Raw genomic sequence first — 16,791 nt, forward strand, 5'->3', positions numbered from 1 at the left:
CTCAAACAATCAACCATTAAACTGAATGTTAATCAGGCTGGAACAAATCAGTGCCATGCAGCCATTTGCCGTGAGAATAATGTGAAGTTTAGTGAGCCTCCGCAGCTCTGACTGCTTCATTTTGATACCAAGTTGGTTGATTATTGTTTAAAAATAAAAATCAATATCTGATAAGCTCATCAAGATATGAAGCAAAAACAAAGAAATACTATTGATTTGGATCATGATGCTAAGATGAATCCAGAGGAGCGCAGGAGACTTCAGGAAAACATCCAACAGTGGAATTCAAACCGACTGAGTCTGTTTGAGATCACTGGACCTGATGAGGTAAAACTCTTCTCTTTTAAGATTAGACTTTTACTACTAGGTTTAGAAATGTTAGGGCTACAATTTTACATTAACAACAGTTCAGGCTGTTTGTTCGATACTGTCTAGAATAAATAAAATATTAAATAAATTCCATTTGTAATTTTTTTTCAATTTTTTTTTCGTGGAATCTCATTGCTTTCAAAGATAAAGAACTGAGATTTTACAGAAGAAAAATTGCATGCTTTATTTTTTAATTTAGGTTGGGTTTCATGTTTCTATTCTATTGCTGCTAGTATAAAAAACTGAGATTTTAATTTATAATTATTTTTTATTTAATTTGCTTTGTTTACATTTTCTATTTAATCTCATTGCTATCTAGGATTCAAGATTGGGATATTAAAGAAATAATTTGGTTTTAATTTTTGATTAAGTTAATTTGCATTTAATGTTTTTGTTTAATTTCATTGATATTAAAGAAATTGTTTTTTTTTATTTAATTTAGTTTGCATTTTACATTTTCTATTTACTCTCATTGCTGGCAGGATTAATTGAGATTTTAAAAAAAATCTCTCTTTCTGTCTTCACAATGTAATAATATTTTTTATCTTTAGGATTCTGTATTTCATGGAGTTATTCGTTTCCACCTCGAAGACCATATTTCAGGGAACTGTGCCACAAAATGCATTTGTATCTCAAGTGCTTCTACCACACAAGAGGTCATTGAAACGCTGCTGGAGAAGTTTCAACATGATGGGACCTCTCTGCCTTTCTCATACTCATTGTATGAGGTCTTAAAAAATCAAGGTGAGAGCAGGACTGAAATAAACTTGTGATTGAAGACACACTTCTGTTCTCAGTCCTTGTCATAAATGACTTAATGTTCTGTGTTTTTGCCATTTAGAAGAAAGAAAACTGGACCTTTCAGAAAATCCCTTGGTGGTTCAACTCAACTGGAATAAAGACACAGATGGCAGATTTGTCTTGAGGAATGACGGTTGTGTAACTTTACAGGTGTGTGACATCCCTATCAATCTACTAAATCAAGCAAGTTAAATAAAATAATTTTGGAGTTAACTAAAAAAAATTTTTTTCAGGATGGCTGTGTGGAAAATAAGGAAAAAGTTGGAGTAATTGAACATTTCAAGAGGACATTATCAAAAAAAGAGAAGAAAAGTAAAAAGACAAAAAACGTTTCTAGCAGTCACAGTGTCTCTGACAGTAAAGCAAACAGGTAGGTAATCACTTTTTTTAATGGACATAGAAAGACAATCTTAACCTAAAAGAGATTTTTGTGCCCAGAAGCCTGTGATGAAAGATTAATTTATTAAAGAGAGGTTTTTGAGGTGGTTTCGCATACCTTCTCAGTCTAGGGTTGGGAAGGAGTAACAAAGAAAGTGGTGCAGGAATGTAATAAACCGGGGGCTCGTCCGGGATATGAAACGAGGAATCCCACTAGAGGACACTCCCACATATATGTCCTGGCCTGGGACATAACAGTGGAGAACTGTTCAAATTAAATGTAATGCTATATATATAGGTTTATTGTGACTTAAACCTTAAACCACTAGTCAATTTTTAAAGAGAAAGTCAGGCATCTAATGTTTGAGTATGCAAATATTATAGCATATGCTATGTAGGCACCAGTGAAAATGTCTTAGCCTTTGTTTTTACTTCAATGTGAATATGTGAATTGGTTGGGAACTCTTGCTGGTATATTTAAATAATAATTCAAAAAAAATAATTAATTATATATATATATATATATATATATATATATATACACACACACAAAACACAAATGTCAAGGAAAAAAAGATTCTCAAAAAAACATAATACCAGAAATACTGTATCTTTAAAAAAAATCTATATTAAGGCACGGTAAGGCATGTTTATTTATATAGCACATTTCATACACAATGGGTCTCATTCATGAAACATTCGTAAATATACGAGTAAATATCTGAGTGATTTGCGCGTAAAGAGAACTTCCTGAAAACTCTTCTCCTGATTCACAAAAACTTTGTAAATGTCAGATGTGATAGTGAAATGTGTGTGTGTGTGTTAATGAATTCCAATCAGTCGTAAATGGGACGCGCGTGCACGCTCATTCTCAATTACCATAAATCCCGCCTATTAAATCCGACTGACAACTATATATGAGCATCATATTATGACACCAAACGAAGGATTTCAACATGTCTTCTCAAAAGCGACTGAAAAAGAAACATTTCTAAGCTGCAGAAATTGAAGTTTTATTATCAGAAGTTCATTCAAAACGCCACATTTTATTTTCGAGCGTACTAGTGGCGTATCAGGTCCTAAAAAAGGAAGTTTGGCAGCATATTACAGATCCTATTACTGGCTCTCATAGTAAAAGTTAAAAGAAAAAATGTATGTAATTAATATATATAATATTTTTTTCAAAATGCTGTGTAAATATGTACCCGATTAAGGTGAATTAAAATGCAGCCGTATTAATGAGCAAAATGTTCAGACGTTAAACGCACTATTTACGGGTGGCTGGGAGCAGGTGTAGATTTCTTTCGTACCAACAAACATTTGGAAAATACGAACGTTTTAATGAATTCGAAAATTTACGCCAAAACCACTTTACACGCAATTTACACAAAAATTCGTTCTGCTCGTGTTTCATGAATGAGACCCACTGTGTCTAATTCAGAGTTCTTTACATAAAAGTATGTAAATTAATCATAAAAAAATTAAATGTCTGCATGTAATAAAACATAATGTAACAGCATACTAAAGAGTTAGTTCACCTGAGAATGAAAATTGGTCTATCTTCTACTCACCCTCGAAGCATCCTAAGTGAATGTGACTTTCCTCTTTCAGAATAATCCAATCGAAGTTGTATTATATATTGTCCTTGCTCTTCCAAGCTTTTCAATGAGCAATAAGCAGGTGTTTGTTGTCAGCGGTTCAGAAGATGTGAAATAAAGTTCCCGTAGCGAATCCAAGCATTTTTATAAGATAAATATCCAGATTTCAAATGTAATAAACACTATTTTTCTCACTTCTGCTGACTGTGAGATCTGGAAGATGTACATTCTGGGGTGAACTAACCCTTTAACGTGACATTTTTCATTGTATTGTAAATCACAATACAGGTAATTTGTCACTTGTTCATGTAGTAGTTGAAGGTAATTTAAAATCATAATTAATTAACACATTCATAGTTGACTGATTTTTTTTTAGCAAATAGTATATTTTTAAAATGATAATGGTCTTGATTGCAGTATAAAAGTTTATTATAAAAGTATATTTTTTCTCCCGACTAAAGGCTGACACAAGACTATCTCCCACTCAGCATTTCTTTAAAGGAAAAAGGTACAGTTGTTGATCCTGGCTTAATAAAATCTTTCAGTCAGCACAATTACACAGTTCTCTCTGCTCTAAGGTAATTTACATTTTGTCTTTGATTTCTGTTTCAGATGAGGAGTCTTTCTTGCTCGCTGTGATAAATGACATTAACAGCTCTACGATTCACTTTAAGCTCTCGCCTGCTTATGTGTTTTATCTGGTCGGGCGATTTGTAACCAGTCATAAACCTCTGCAGTCTGAACAGAAGGTCTGCGGGATATTTGACAAGATTGTGCACTTGATTCAAGGCGTCATTCAGGTAGATTGAAGACTGTAATTAGAAAAATGTGATATACTCCCTGACCTCGAGATTTGATATTGTTTTTGGCCTGGAAATCACAAGTTAAGTCCCTGATAATTTCCTTCCCATTTAGAAACAGAGGAACATCGCGGTTTCTCTTGCCTTCTGGATGGCCAACACATCCGAGCTCCTGAACTTCATGAGACGGGACAGGGATCTGTGTCCCATCACGCTCCAGGCTCAAAATACTCTCACTCAACTTGTGCAGCAGGCTTTCAGGTATGATAAAAGCATGTTTGCATTGTGATGTTTGCAGGAAGGGCGATGTATTTTGAGGGTTTAATTAGGCGTTGATGTTTCCTCAGGTACCTGTCACATCGGCTTCAGGTTGATCTTGAAAATCAATTACCTGCATTCTTTGCTGATGTAAAAAAAGAAATGGCACAGGAAAAAGAAATAGGTAAAGTGTTTAGTAATAATAAAATGTTTTCAGTGTTTTTGTACAGCGGTTCAAATTGACTGCTATGGGGTATTTTGAATGCATTTTGAAAAGAAATTGTTTCATTACATCAGCATTAACTGCAAAAATATATTTATACTCAGTATTTTTGTCGTGTTTTCCAGTACAAATATCTAAACATAATGCAAAATGACAAGATATCAGGACTTGTTTTCTGAAAGATGCATCAAAATGAAATTAATAAAATAATAGTTAATGATATTATACATATAATATGCTAGTGGGTCAGACAAATAACATTGTTTCCCATTGTTTACAAGTGAAAATAGTCCAAATCAGTTGTGTTGGAGACATACTTTATCCACATTTTCCACATTATTAGGTTTTGTTCTTATATTTTTATAAAAGCAATGATTTCAAGTTAAAATGCAGTTATGGATTTTTCTAACAAATATGCAGCTGTCACAAGTGTGTGGTGTGTATTAATTGTGGATTATTGTGATGTAATGCTACATTTCTCCAAATCTGTTTCCACAAAGAAACTAAATGAATGAGTAAATGTTCATTTTTGCATTACGTTGCTTCAGATGATAAAACATCTGGATTAAAGATGGTGATGTGCGTAGTGTTGCAAATAAAGAATCTGTTTTGAATTTGTTTCTTAGAAGGCGTCTTGAACACTTTCATGAAGACCATGAGTTTGCTCCGAAGGTGTCGGGTCAACCCTGCTCTGAGCATCCAGCTTTTTTCTCAGCTCTTTCACTTCATGGGGGCATGGATCTTGAACCGGCTCACCGCGCCGGGATCCAGGCTGTGCTCGAACTACTGGGGCAAAACTCTACAGCAGCGTCTGATGCACGTGGAGGCCTGGGCAGAAAGACAAGGGCTGGAGCTGGCCGTTGACTGCCATCTCAGTCGTATAATCCAGGTAGTGTTTTTAGAAAGATGATAAGGAATACGGCATGCAAAATGATGTAACTGAACATTATTATTTAGATCTTTATCAACATCAAAAGATCTGACCCACCCGTGGTTATTTCCCTAAAAATGTTGCTCCCTTCAGGCGACGATGCTTTTAACCATGACCTCTTCCTCTACACGCGACGCTCAGGTGATTCAGTCCACATGCTACAAGCTGAACTCACTACAGCTGAGAGCACTGATGAGCAAACATCCCTACAGCCCAAATCAACCCCACTTTTCAGCCGTAAGTGCATGAAGAAAAATGAACGCTCACCAAAATCAAAACGGCTACAAATTATTATTATTTTCTTATCATCCAGTACAAATATCTAAACATTCTTACATAAAGATGCTTAAAAATAACAAGCAAAATGACATGTGAAGTCTTTTTTTATGCATCAAATTGAATTTAAAATAAGAAAACAATATGATAGATGGAAAACTATGCTCCAAAAAGTAAAATTGTTTCCCACCAACTTAATATTTTTAATGCCTTTTGCCCATAAAATCAATAAGCATTAACCTGAAAGCTAATTAATTAATGAAGATAACTTAAGTGAGTTTAAACTTTTTTCTTGTTTTAGGCTTAAACATTTTAACACATAATTTTTTTTTGAGAATGTTTAGACTGTTTTTATCTTATTATCCAGTACAAATATCTAAACATTCTTGAATCTACATACATTAACTTCAGAAACAAATTGACTTAAGATAAAGCATGCATACAAGTGTATTTTTTGATTTTCTAAAAAATTTATAAAAATCAAGAGCATTTTGCCTTAAAAAAAGAAAATTATATATATATATATATATATATATATATATATATATATATATATATATATATATATATACAGACTTGTTTTCGCTTTTAATACATTTTCTTTTCTTTCCCCATTGGCAGATATTTTATTCTCATTTAACTCACTTGATTTTGATTCATTTTTCAGAGAACAAGACTTAACACTATCCTATAGTTTCATAACTAACTGTATCTTGATATAAGAATGTTTATATATTTGTGCTGTAAAAGGTCAATAAAACTGAGGAAAAAAATCATTTTTTTAAAAAAAGATGCCGAAAGATGCTGTCTACTTAGTGTTTGTCATTCATAGGCACTGATTGAGCGTGTAGCTGCTTTAGCAGAAAACACAACAGACGTTCTGAGAGGAGAGGGTGGAGAGATCCGACTGGAAGAAGAACTTGACCTTCACCTGCCTTTCCTGTTGCCTGAGGACGGATATTCAAGTGATTCCATGCGTGGCATTCCTAAGGGATTTCAGGAGTTTTTAGAACCCATCTGTCGCAAAGGTACAATAGCATTATCTGTTCTTCTTTTGATAGTGCAAAGTCAATATATAGACTTAAAATCAATAGTTAAAGATACATGTATCTGTAATTCTCTAGGTCTCTGTAAATTAATTCCCCATTCCAACTGTGTTGGGACATGGACCATTTTCTTTATCCAATCCGATCACTCCCCAAAGGGTTCATTTTGGGTAAGTTGGTAACTAACAGATTAAAGTTATTCATTCCCATAAAACAGCTCTACTGAGTTCATCCTCTCTATACACTCATTATATTTAAGCAGACATGTTTTAACACTGAACACAACTGTAATTTTATTTTGTCCATACAGAAACCTGAACCAATGAAAATAACTCTAAAGAAACCTTTGCACGGTGGAATGGGAGTGAGCATTGTAGCAGCCAAGGTGCGTTAATTTACATTAGTTAACATGAACTTACACTAAAGAATACTTCTACGGCATTCAGTAGTCTTACTTTATGTGAATTTCAGCATTTAATTGCTTTATTTTTTAATCAGAAGTTGTTTTAATATTGTTTAATGCACTGCCAACTATGCACTTAGTAACAAATTAGACCTTGTTCTAAAGTGTTAGTGTCATTTTATAATACAATTTCAGAACTTATTTTGCAATTGTCTGTGATCAAATTGATTTATTATATCTCTCAGAGGGCTGGACAGGATAAACTTGGCATTTTTATCAAATCTGTCGTCCAGGGAGGAGCAGCAAATGAGGTCAGTATCATTAAGAAAAGTCATAATGTGCCTGTTTGCATCATATTATATTAACAGTGTTGTGTTTGGATGAAGGATGGCAGACTGAATCCAGGAGATCAGTTACTGAGTGTGGATGGCAAAAGCCTTGTGGGACTGTCACAGGAAAGGTGAAATCATCTTAATATAATTTAGTCATTTAGTGTTTTTGAGCAGGAAGGCATGGCTAGGTCTGTTGCACGTTTGGAAGTAAAACTGATTTAACTGATCCTATTCAGGGCTGCCGAGATAATGATGCACACTGGAACGGTGGTGTCACTGGAAATTGTCAAGTCAGCAGCCGTATATTATGGTTTTGAGGGAGTATTTACCCAGTCGCCACAAACAACATGTAAAGGTAGTGAATGCTGAGCACACAACATTATAATAAGCATTGCACATATTAAGTCTTGCAAGATATTGAGTATTATTTTCTGAAGTTAAATGAAGCTATAAAATACACTAATGCAGTAAGAAAAATAAACTTTTTTTTTTCCATTTTATTTTTTTATTTTTCTTACCCCACTGGTGGATATTTTTTCTTGTTTTAAGCTCAAACTCGCTTTTCATTTTTGTAAAACAAAGCTTAATATCTTAAGTCATTTTGCTTCTGATTTTAGAATGTTTAGGTATTTGTGCTGCAAAACAAGACAAAGTACTGAGAATGAAAATCCTATTTTGCAGTGTGAACCTTTTGAAATACTTCTATTCACTCAATATTTGTATAGCCAATATATAAGCTATGGCTTTGATCATATGCGTGCTTGTTGCACATTTGTTAGATCATGATAACGGTGGACCTTCCAAGCAGAAGTCCAGTGTCTCTGATCTTCATGACAGTGCCGAAGCATCTGTTTCTGGTCCATCAAGACCATTAGAAACCTTTAGAAACCAGCACACAATCAGCAGAGTGAACACGAAACAAAACCAGAAATGGCTCAGGCAGAAACTGGATTATCGTTCCAATCCCAACCTGGCATGTGAGTGTTTATATTCACACTTCGTTTTCTGTTCGTTTTTGGTTTGTTAAGATCTTTTCCATTCAATCTTCATCAGATAACCAGGAAATGCCTGATGATTCGGTTCCTCCTGAAAAGATGACATTATCCTTCTCCATTGAAAATCTCACCGATTCTGTAAGTAAACTTTTAGTTTTTGTTTATTAGGATGAACATTCACATGTTTTTTTTTTTAACTATTGACCTCATTATTTTACTTGTCACCCCAGGGGAAACAAAGAAACACTCTTGCAAATGCAGAGACTTTTCACAGAGAATATCTGACCCTGCCAACATCCAAACCGCACGGCAATAAAACACCAAGAACTACCGAACATCCTCCACGTATTGCTCCATTCTCCAGTGATCTCCAAAAGAGCAACTTCATGGTATTTGTGTGTTGCGTCTTTGTTCTGTCTGTTTTATTGCTGTGTTTGATATTTATGCTTCCATAAGCTTTGCATGAGTTTGTTTGAAATCACAATCACCGGCCAAATAGAGGAAGCCGGGGTTAGCTGTCACACATTTTACTCCACTGAATATTACTCAAGGTTTCTGTATAAACACAAACATTTAAGTCTTGACAGAAAAAAGCTTGTGAACTGTTACTGGCCCTTAAAATCTGCAAATGGTAGTAAAGAGATATATACAAAAACATCATACCATATGTATGTTTTTTGCCAACAGATTGACTATAATAATAGTTATTATTATCAGGGTGCAATTTGATAACAAAAAAAATTAAAAATAAAAATAAATATTATGACTTATTTCATTTTTATATGATTATTTATATGAAAAGAATGTAATCATTCAAATTTTAATGTCTAAATGTATAATTTAAATGTTTAAAATACAGAAATAAAATACAGAAAATAATGGTTTCAAGTGAATTAACTAAATGAAATGAAATTATTTAACAGCTTATTGACTATAAATGTATTCATTACAGGCCCCATGGAGCATTAAGTTCCTGACAAGTATTATTTTAGTCTAGGATAAGACTAAGATCACATTTTATATATAAATTAAATATTGAAAGGCTTTATCCATTTTCTTTTTACTGTAGAAACAAGCACTTTCTCAAGACAATCTCTGGAGTGAAGAGAAAGGAGGTCCTCTAGTGGACAGACCGAGGTATTTGAAGAAGCAGCCAGATCTGAGCAAATGGAACAGCATTGCAACCATAAGCCCAATGGATTCCAGTTTATCCAGCCTGGGACTCTGGAAGATCCCGACAACAGCCCAGTCCGTGCCTCTATCACAGCCGAAACGGATGGACGTCCCATACACACCCCCCAACAGTCTTTCATTCAGCACGTTCCGCCAGCCTGAGGAGACCCAAATGATGTCTCCAGCACACCATCGCTATCAGAGCAATGCATCACCATCTCAAAGACCACAGCAGGTTCGCAAGAAAAAAACAGTTGTCTTCCAATCAACTGCGCAGGCATTGCAGAATAGCTCAGCCTCTCGTCTAAGCGCGAACCCTAATCACAAAGGGCCCGATAAAATCAAAAAGCTCTCTGTTGGAGATTCATGGAAACAGGATGCTCAAGATAAGCAACAGACTGCAGACCTGCTGCAGCAGGAAGTACAACAGCTGCAGACTAAAGTGCAGCGCAGCATAGAGGAGAGTGACCGTCTGCGCAGACTCTCTCTAGAGCTGCAGTTCCAGAAGAGACTGGAGGAGTTCCAGCAAGAAGATGATGATTATGACAGCGATTCCGGGACAGGACGGAAGTGGTTTCAGACAGGAAGTGATGTAGTGGTGAGTTGTTGAGTGTGCACTGAAACATCACAATGATCACTTGTATGCATGCTTTTATAAATAATTTTGTCATTCTAGCAGAACTGTGAAAACACTGAAACCCCCGCTGACCAGCAAAACGAAAGCCACTTTACTAAAGAAGCCGGTTTGAAAGGTACTGGATGATATTTCATAATCAATCGCTGATTAATATCATCTCAGGCTTGATCAGTTTGTCTAATGTTGATTTATGGAACTGCAGATGGAGTCAAATGTGAATCTACAGGATATGACAAAACATCATGCGAGAAGCTCTGTTCTGGGTAAGTCTCAACTATGAATGGGTTTATCATCAGATTTTTCCTTCAGCCTATACTTTATTTATTTTAAATGGTATTTTAATGGCTTTTCAGCTTAATTTTACTACATAAGCAATTATGTAGCACAAAAATTAGCTAATAAATAATGGGCAATAAATGCTGTAATGAATTATATATTGTATTATTTTGATAATTTAGGTTTATATACATACTGTATATATGAAAAAGTTAAGTCTCCTTTGGTCGACACTGCAGAAATGCTGCAATATTAATATTATATTATTATAGAACCTATTCTTATTAAATTGCTCACTTTTGTCTTAATGTATGTTTTTGTTTTGCTTTTACTTATTACTCATAAGTTATAAAAATAATAAATGATGGTTTTGGAATTTTGATCTCGAGAACGGAATGTACAAAAATTCATCATAATTTAAAAAGGACCATTCTTCTAAAATAGCCTTTGTGAGAACTTTTTTTTCCATTTCACATACTGGATGCTTAGAGAAACTTGTAGTATTCAATTGTAATCAGGCGTTTTTGTATCCATATTCTTCTAGTGAAATAGATCACAAAAGCTTCAGAACTGGACGATCCCCAGAGAATCTGACCTTTAAGGAGCGTCAGCAGCTGTTTTCTTTGGCAATGGTCACTTCAAGTAAAGTCAAAGTGTCCTGATGAAAAGGCGAGCCTCAGAGACTCCAAATCTTTCAGACAATAGTGTCTTAAAGGATAAACAAGGTTTAATATTTCATGATTTGTTTCTAGACCCTCATGAGGTAACTGGGCCACTTTTTCATTTCTGTGACTACAGATGACCCGCTTTTTCTGAATTCACCAGTATTTTTCACATAGTGTCATAAAAAATATACTTTAGGAATGAATTTATGTTGGAAATAGGATTGTTGTAGTGACTTTAACAGATATTTAGGTGATAGCAACTTATAGGTCTTCAAAAATAAAAACAAACATTGAAAATAAATAATTCTTTATTGCTTTGTATAACATTCATAAACATCTGCATCATTACACTTGATTTGCTTGGTTTTTATTCTGTGAAACCTTACAACGTATATGGAATAACTGTTTCTGAAAAGCTATAAACCCAGCGAAGCCGTGGTTTAAAACAGCTAAGGGGGTTTTAAGTTATAAATTCTCTGTAAACCACGGCTGATTAGAGCTTTTATTGCTTTATTTTACACCTTATTTTGTTGATAAAACTGCACCACCATTTGTTCCTGCTCTCTGGTTTCAATGGACCCTCGGCGTATGCTTCTTATCTCATTAATGGCATCGATTCCAGTGATTTTCCTGCTCTTCACCAGGTAACAGGCCAGCATCGTCCCCGTCCGCCCAAAACCATGCAAACAGTGCACCGCAACAGCCTGCCGAAGACAAACACTTCAGCATACACATGCTTAAAGGGGTTATATGACGTTTCTAAAAAGAATTTTTTTTTGTGTATTTGGTGTAATGCAATGAATGTGTTTATGTGATTCAAGGTTAAAAAACACATTATTTTCCACATAATATACATTATTGTTTCTCCTCTATGCCCCGTCTTTCTGAAACATGTTTATTTTTTTACTAAGCTCATTGTTCTGAAAAAGCGAGGTGTGCTCTGATTGGCCAGCTATCCTGTGCGTTGTGATTGGCCGAATGCCTCAAGCGTGTGACGGAAATGTTACACCCCTTACTATATTGTGATGTCGTCTCGTGTTATTTGCTGTTGTTTTTAAAGTCAGTCGTTATAAAATAAGGTTACAAATGTTACATCGGAATGATAGCTGTTCTTACATCTGATAATGATGTAAACTATAATCTATATCTATATATAACTATTTAAAGGCAAACAGACCAAATACTACCTGGTTTAGGGATTTGATTTTGTACCAGCGGCATTCACTTTTTTTTTGGTTCAGTTGGTTGAAGATGCTCACTACATATACTATTTTTGTGAACACACAAATGAATTATTATATTTTGCTGTATTCTGTTTTGAGTATTCACTCAATACAACGAAACAATACTGCTGTAATTTTTGTTTTACATAATCAAAATTTTCTATTTTTTATCTGATGAATATGGTAACATTAAAAGCTCTCGGTATGTATTAGAGTACTGTATATTAGCTATCATAACTATAAATAAAGACTTTAGATGACATTAAAAACTGGTCAAAAGTCAATCATAAATGCGAGAGAAGGTTGCTGTCTGCTGTTATGTCCCCTCCAATGTCAAAATCAAACCTACACCCTTGAGTATTAGCCTGGCCTTGTTTAATTATTAATCATTATTTAATGAATTCATCAGCTCTGATGTTATTATGTGCAGATGAATGATAAAAGCATGCTTTATCCAGGGAAATCCATCCCGAAACTCTAAAAAGTACTGTAACTTACCATAGTGAATTAAAATAAGGTAAAAACACAGTTTTAAGGATGTTTTTTTTTGTGATGTACTTGCTAAATTTGGTTCCTTTTTGAACACAAAAACATGATTTATTCATGGTTCATGAATTTTCCTTTTACGAAGACATTTGTCTAACATTTTTTACATTTTACTGCTTATTTTAAAAAAAGTTTAGAAAACTTTCAAAAGTAAAATTCCCGTAATATTAGCAAAATAATCAAATGGAATGTTCCTCAATGGGTGCATAAAAACTTTTTTTTTTAAAACAATTCACAAAAAAATCACTAGTTTGCTAAATATTTCTAAGCTGCGATTATGTAGCTTTAATAGATATTTGAAAAACATAGAATTAACATAATTAAATGGCCGGTTTTACCTGTCCTCTAGCATTGGCCTCCTCCACTATGGACAGGAATCTGTTGATCTGATCAAAGGTTGGCGCACAGAAGTCGTGAATCCTGATGTGGTGAAGGGTCAGGTCTGGACAGGTGTCGTGGTAAGGAGGTTTGCGCTCGCTCAGGGTCACCAGATGTTTAATGCCGTTGTTCAGCAGATACTGATAGTGGGCCGTCATCCGAGGCATTGCCAGGCCTGCAACCTTACCAGGATCCACCCAGGAGAAGTTTGGAGGCTGTGCCGAAGCCATAGATTTCTGATTTAAAACATCATTTACAAGTAAACAACAGCATTTCTGCAACATGAAGGAAAAACAGTCTAATATTTGGGCCTACTGAAGTTCATGAATATAATATAATTAAAATCCAAACCTAAAACCAATTTTAAATAAATAAAAAACCGTTACTTTAAATAAATTTCAACTAAAATAAAATATTAAGCTGTATGTATGAAATATTTCATATGCTTTTTAATAATCACAAAATATTAATTACCGCATATTAAAAATACCACATATAAATTACACTAAAATATCACTGGGTTTCAAAAAACAACATTATATTATGTTTATGGTCTACACTGTATCCTCTACAGGCCTGTGGGGTAAATTAATCAAGCATATTGATTGCAAATGCAAATAATGTGCTCTGTACCTTGTTTAGTTCAGTATTTTCTCGACGTGGTCCATATATCACCACTACACGGTTCTCTTCTGAACACCCTGATAATCACACGCTGCTCATTTTCTCTAAATACACATGCATTCATTAATATATTGTTATTGTAGCTAATACAATGCAGAAATAAGTGAGCTCTCTGGAACTGAATACGGCGGTACGGTACATGCTGTTCAGTTGGAACTGAAGCAGCTGCCGCGTTTGACCATTGGGTGGCACATGACAATAACTAATCCTTGCAGTCTGTGTCACATTTATCTCTTCCTCCAGAGCGCGCACTAAGGCCATAACCCTGTGTTTTCTATTGAAACAGGGTGAAGTCAGAGCGAGTGTTTTGTCTTCGTTGAAATAGTTTTTTTTTTTAAACATTTTGAACATAGTATTTGCGTGTAGTTGCTGATGAAATGTATTTTAAAAAGTTATACAATAATCACCGTGAAATTGATCAAATAAAGTACGTTTTACTTTAACCATAAACTACTGTGATTGGTCGATTTCGACCAGCGCTGAGTTAAGTAACGTTCATCACGTGACAGTTTTTAGCGTCTGGAAATAGCTAATGTAGCTAATACTACAGTGCAGTGTACTTCTGTGGTGTAACGGTCTTTTCACTGGGACGATCAAAGACGATCGTGTCAGAAAAGGTTTGTAGCATTGATACAATGCATTAAAGCACAATACACAAGATTAAATGTGCAAAATGTTATTATTTCGCACTGCTAATATTATCAATGAAACTAGCATAAATGCTAGTATGTAGCATGTCAGGATGGCCGAGCGGTCTAAGGCGCTGCGTTCAGGTCGCAGTCTCCTCTGGAGGCGTGGGTTCGAATCCCACTTCTGACAAGCATATCTTTTTTATGCAGGTTAAACAGAATTAGATCTTGCCTTCATCTCATATTTCTCGCATAGGGTCAGTGACAGCATACTACTTTTGCAACACGCAGTATGCGTACTTGAATGTGCACATTAAACAAGAGCAGCGAGTTCACAAACGTGTCAGATATTTCTTTTCGAAAATAAAAATATTGTTCCATACAGGTTTCCATAATCTTAAAAAAGTTGTTTGACTAGATAAAATCACTCGTTACGTTTAAATTTAGTTATTTAACAGACGCTTTGGATACAAATGAGGACAATGGAAGCGATCAAAATCAACAAAAGACCAATGATGCAAAAGTACACGTAGCAAGGTTTGTGTTCTTTAATTATATAATGAATAAAAAGACAACAGTTAGAATATAAAAAAGAATAGAGCAAGCTAGTCGTTAATCGTTTTTTTTAAAGAAAACAAGCAGTTAGTAAATTAATATAGTCTAAAAGTCATATTTAAAAGTCTAAAAGAAGCTAGTTTTATTATTATATATATATATAAAAAATGAGAATTAGAAATTAGAAAAGAGATTGCTCGAGGGTCAAGTGATGATGGAAGAGATGTGTTTTTAGCTGATTCTTGAAGATGGCTAAGGTCTCAGCTGCTCGGTTTGAGTTGTGAAGGTCATTTCACCAGGAGGGAGCATTTCATGAACAAGTCAGTGAAAGTGATTTTGTGCTTCTTCAGGATGGCACAATGAAGCGACATTCACTTGAAGAACACAAGCTTCTAGGGGGCACATAAGTCTTTTTGAATGTTAAATTGTAGTTAAATGTATTTTATCTAGGGATCGTTAAAGGGATAGTTAACCCAAAAATATATAATTCTGTCCATAATTATTGCCCCTCATGTCGTTCCAAACTCGTAAGAGCTTTGTTCATCTTCGGAACACAAATTAAGATATTTTTGATGAAATCCGTGAGGTCTCAGACCCTCTGTAGACAGCAACACAACTGCATTGTTCCCATGTCCAGAAACATAACAAGTACATCGGTAAAATAGTCCATGTGACTTCAGGGGTTTCTACCGCTAATTCACGAAGCTACGAGAATACTTTTTGTGCGCAAAGAAAACAAAAATCTAAAAATAAACTAAAGAATTCTCATCCCGTCTACCGCGGTGTACCACCATTATAGGAAGAGTATTATGATGCATGGGCTTGCTTCCGCATGTGCGTGTTAACGTAAGCAGTAGCACCACGTGCATGCATTGTCAGATTTTATCACAAATATTTTAATTTGTTTTCTGAAGACTAATGAAGGTTTTATGGGTTTGGAACGACATGAGGGTGAGTAATTAATGACAGAATTTTTATTTTTGAGTGAACTATCCCTTTAACCAAACCTAACGTTCTGCCGAGGTTCTCTCAAAGTTTTATTAGAATGTTTGTTTGTTCAAACTTATGTGGTCTTTAACAATAGTTGCATCCCAAATGACGCACTTGTATACTATGCACTTATGCATCCAACTGTGTTGTAGTGGTGGAAACCTCACATTTCGATTCATATCCATTCTTGGCATCATGAATTTATTAAAAATTGATTTACCATTTTTCATCAAATTTTGGTGTGCTCTGGACATCAAACGCACCAGTATTTTGATACAAAAACAAACCAGTCTAAAGTATGAGTAGTCCTGACTAAAAAAACATCTGTGTTTCCTATAAACTGTTAACTTTCTAATAAATCTAAAATATTTCCCATACATTTCCCATAATTTCAAAAAAGCTAGAATTAAGATAATATTTTAACACTTGCCCTCTCTAAAAAATATGACAGAATGTATTTGTTTTTCCACCTCCATCCTCATGTTATTATTTCTTTTTCGTTGGACGTTTGTCCAAGTTTTCTTTTTTTTTTTACAACTGAATTTAAAAAAAGTAACATTCCCATAATGCTTGCTGGTAGCCATTGCCTTCCATAGTATGGAAAATACAATGGAATTTAATGAAC

General features: G+C 34.7%; 2 protein-coding genes and 1 non-coding gene across 3 annotated transcripts; 2 read left to right on the top strand and 1 right to left on the bottom strand.

The window, feature by feature from the left end:
- Nucleotides 1-97: 97 nt before the first annotated feature.
- On the top strand, nt 98-11,465 carry LOC127976322 (afadin). The gene is made up of 23 exons (XM_052580677.1): nt 98-327; nt 921-1,113; nt 1,211-1,320; nt 1,404-1,540; nt 3,608-3,654; nt 3,759-3,946; nt 4,062-4,207; nt 4,294-4,388; nt 5,054-5,316; nt 5,452-5,595; nt 6,467-6,662; nt 6,759-6,850; nt 6,991-7,065; nt 7,329-7,394; nt 7,470-7,543; nt 7,652-7,770; nt 8,195-8,392; nt 8,469-8,548; nt 8,641-8,799; nt 9,480-10,181; nt 10,260-10,335; nt 10,423-10,483; nt 11,041-11,465. Exons 1-23 carry the CDS (start codon nt 187-189, stop codon nt 11,156-11,158), a joined length of 3,480 nt encoding a protein of 1,159 aa, XP_052436637.1. The 5' UTR covers nt 98-186; the 3' UTR covers nt 11,159-11,465.
- dusp23b (dual specificity phosphatase 23b) lies at nt 11,452-14,202 on the bottom strand. Its single transcript, XM_052580674.1, has 3 exons — nt 13,942-14,202; nt 13,269-13,544; nt 11,452-11,865 (listed from the first exon to the last, which is right to left on the bottom strand). Exons 2-3 carry the CDS (start codon nt 13,536-13,538, stop codon nt 11,677-11,679), a joined length of 459 nt encoding a protein of 152 aa, XP_052436634.1. The 5' UTR covers nt 13,539-13,544; nt 13,942-14,202; the 3' UTR covers nt 11,452-11,676.
- A 526-nt stretch (nt 14,203-14,728) lies between these two features.
- On the top strand, nt 14,729-14,811 carry trnal-cag (transfer RNA leucine (anticodon CAG)). The gene has a single exon. It is a non-coding gene; the product is annotated as a tRNA-Leu (tRNA).
- Nucleotides 14,812-16,791: the final 1,980 nt, after the last annotated feature.

This window comes from Carassius gibelio, chromosome B17 (assembly GCF_023724105.1).
Source record: "Carassius gibelio isolate Cgi1373 ecotype wild population from Czech Republic chromosome B17, carGib1.2-hapl.c, whole genome shotgun sequence".
Lineage (NCBI taxonomy): Eukaryota > Metazoa > Chordata > Actinopteri > Cypriniformes > Cyprinidae > Carassius > Carassius gibelio.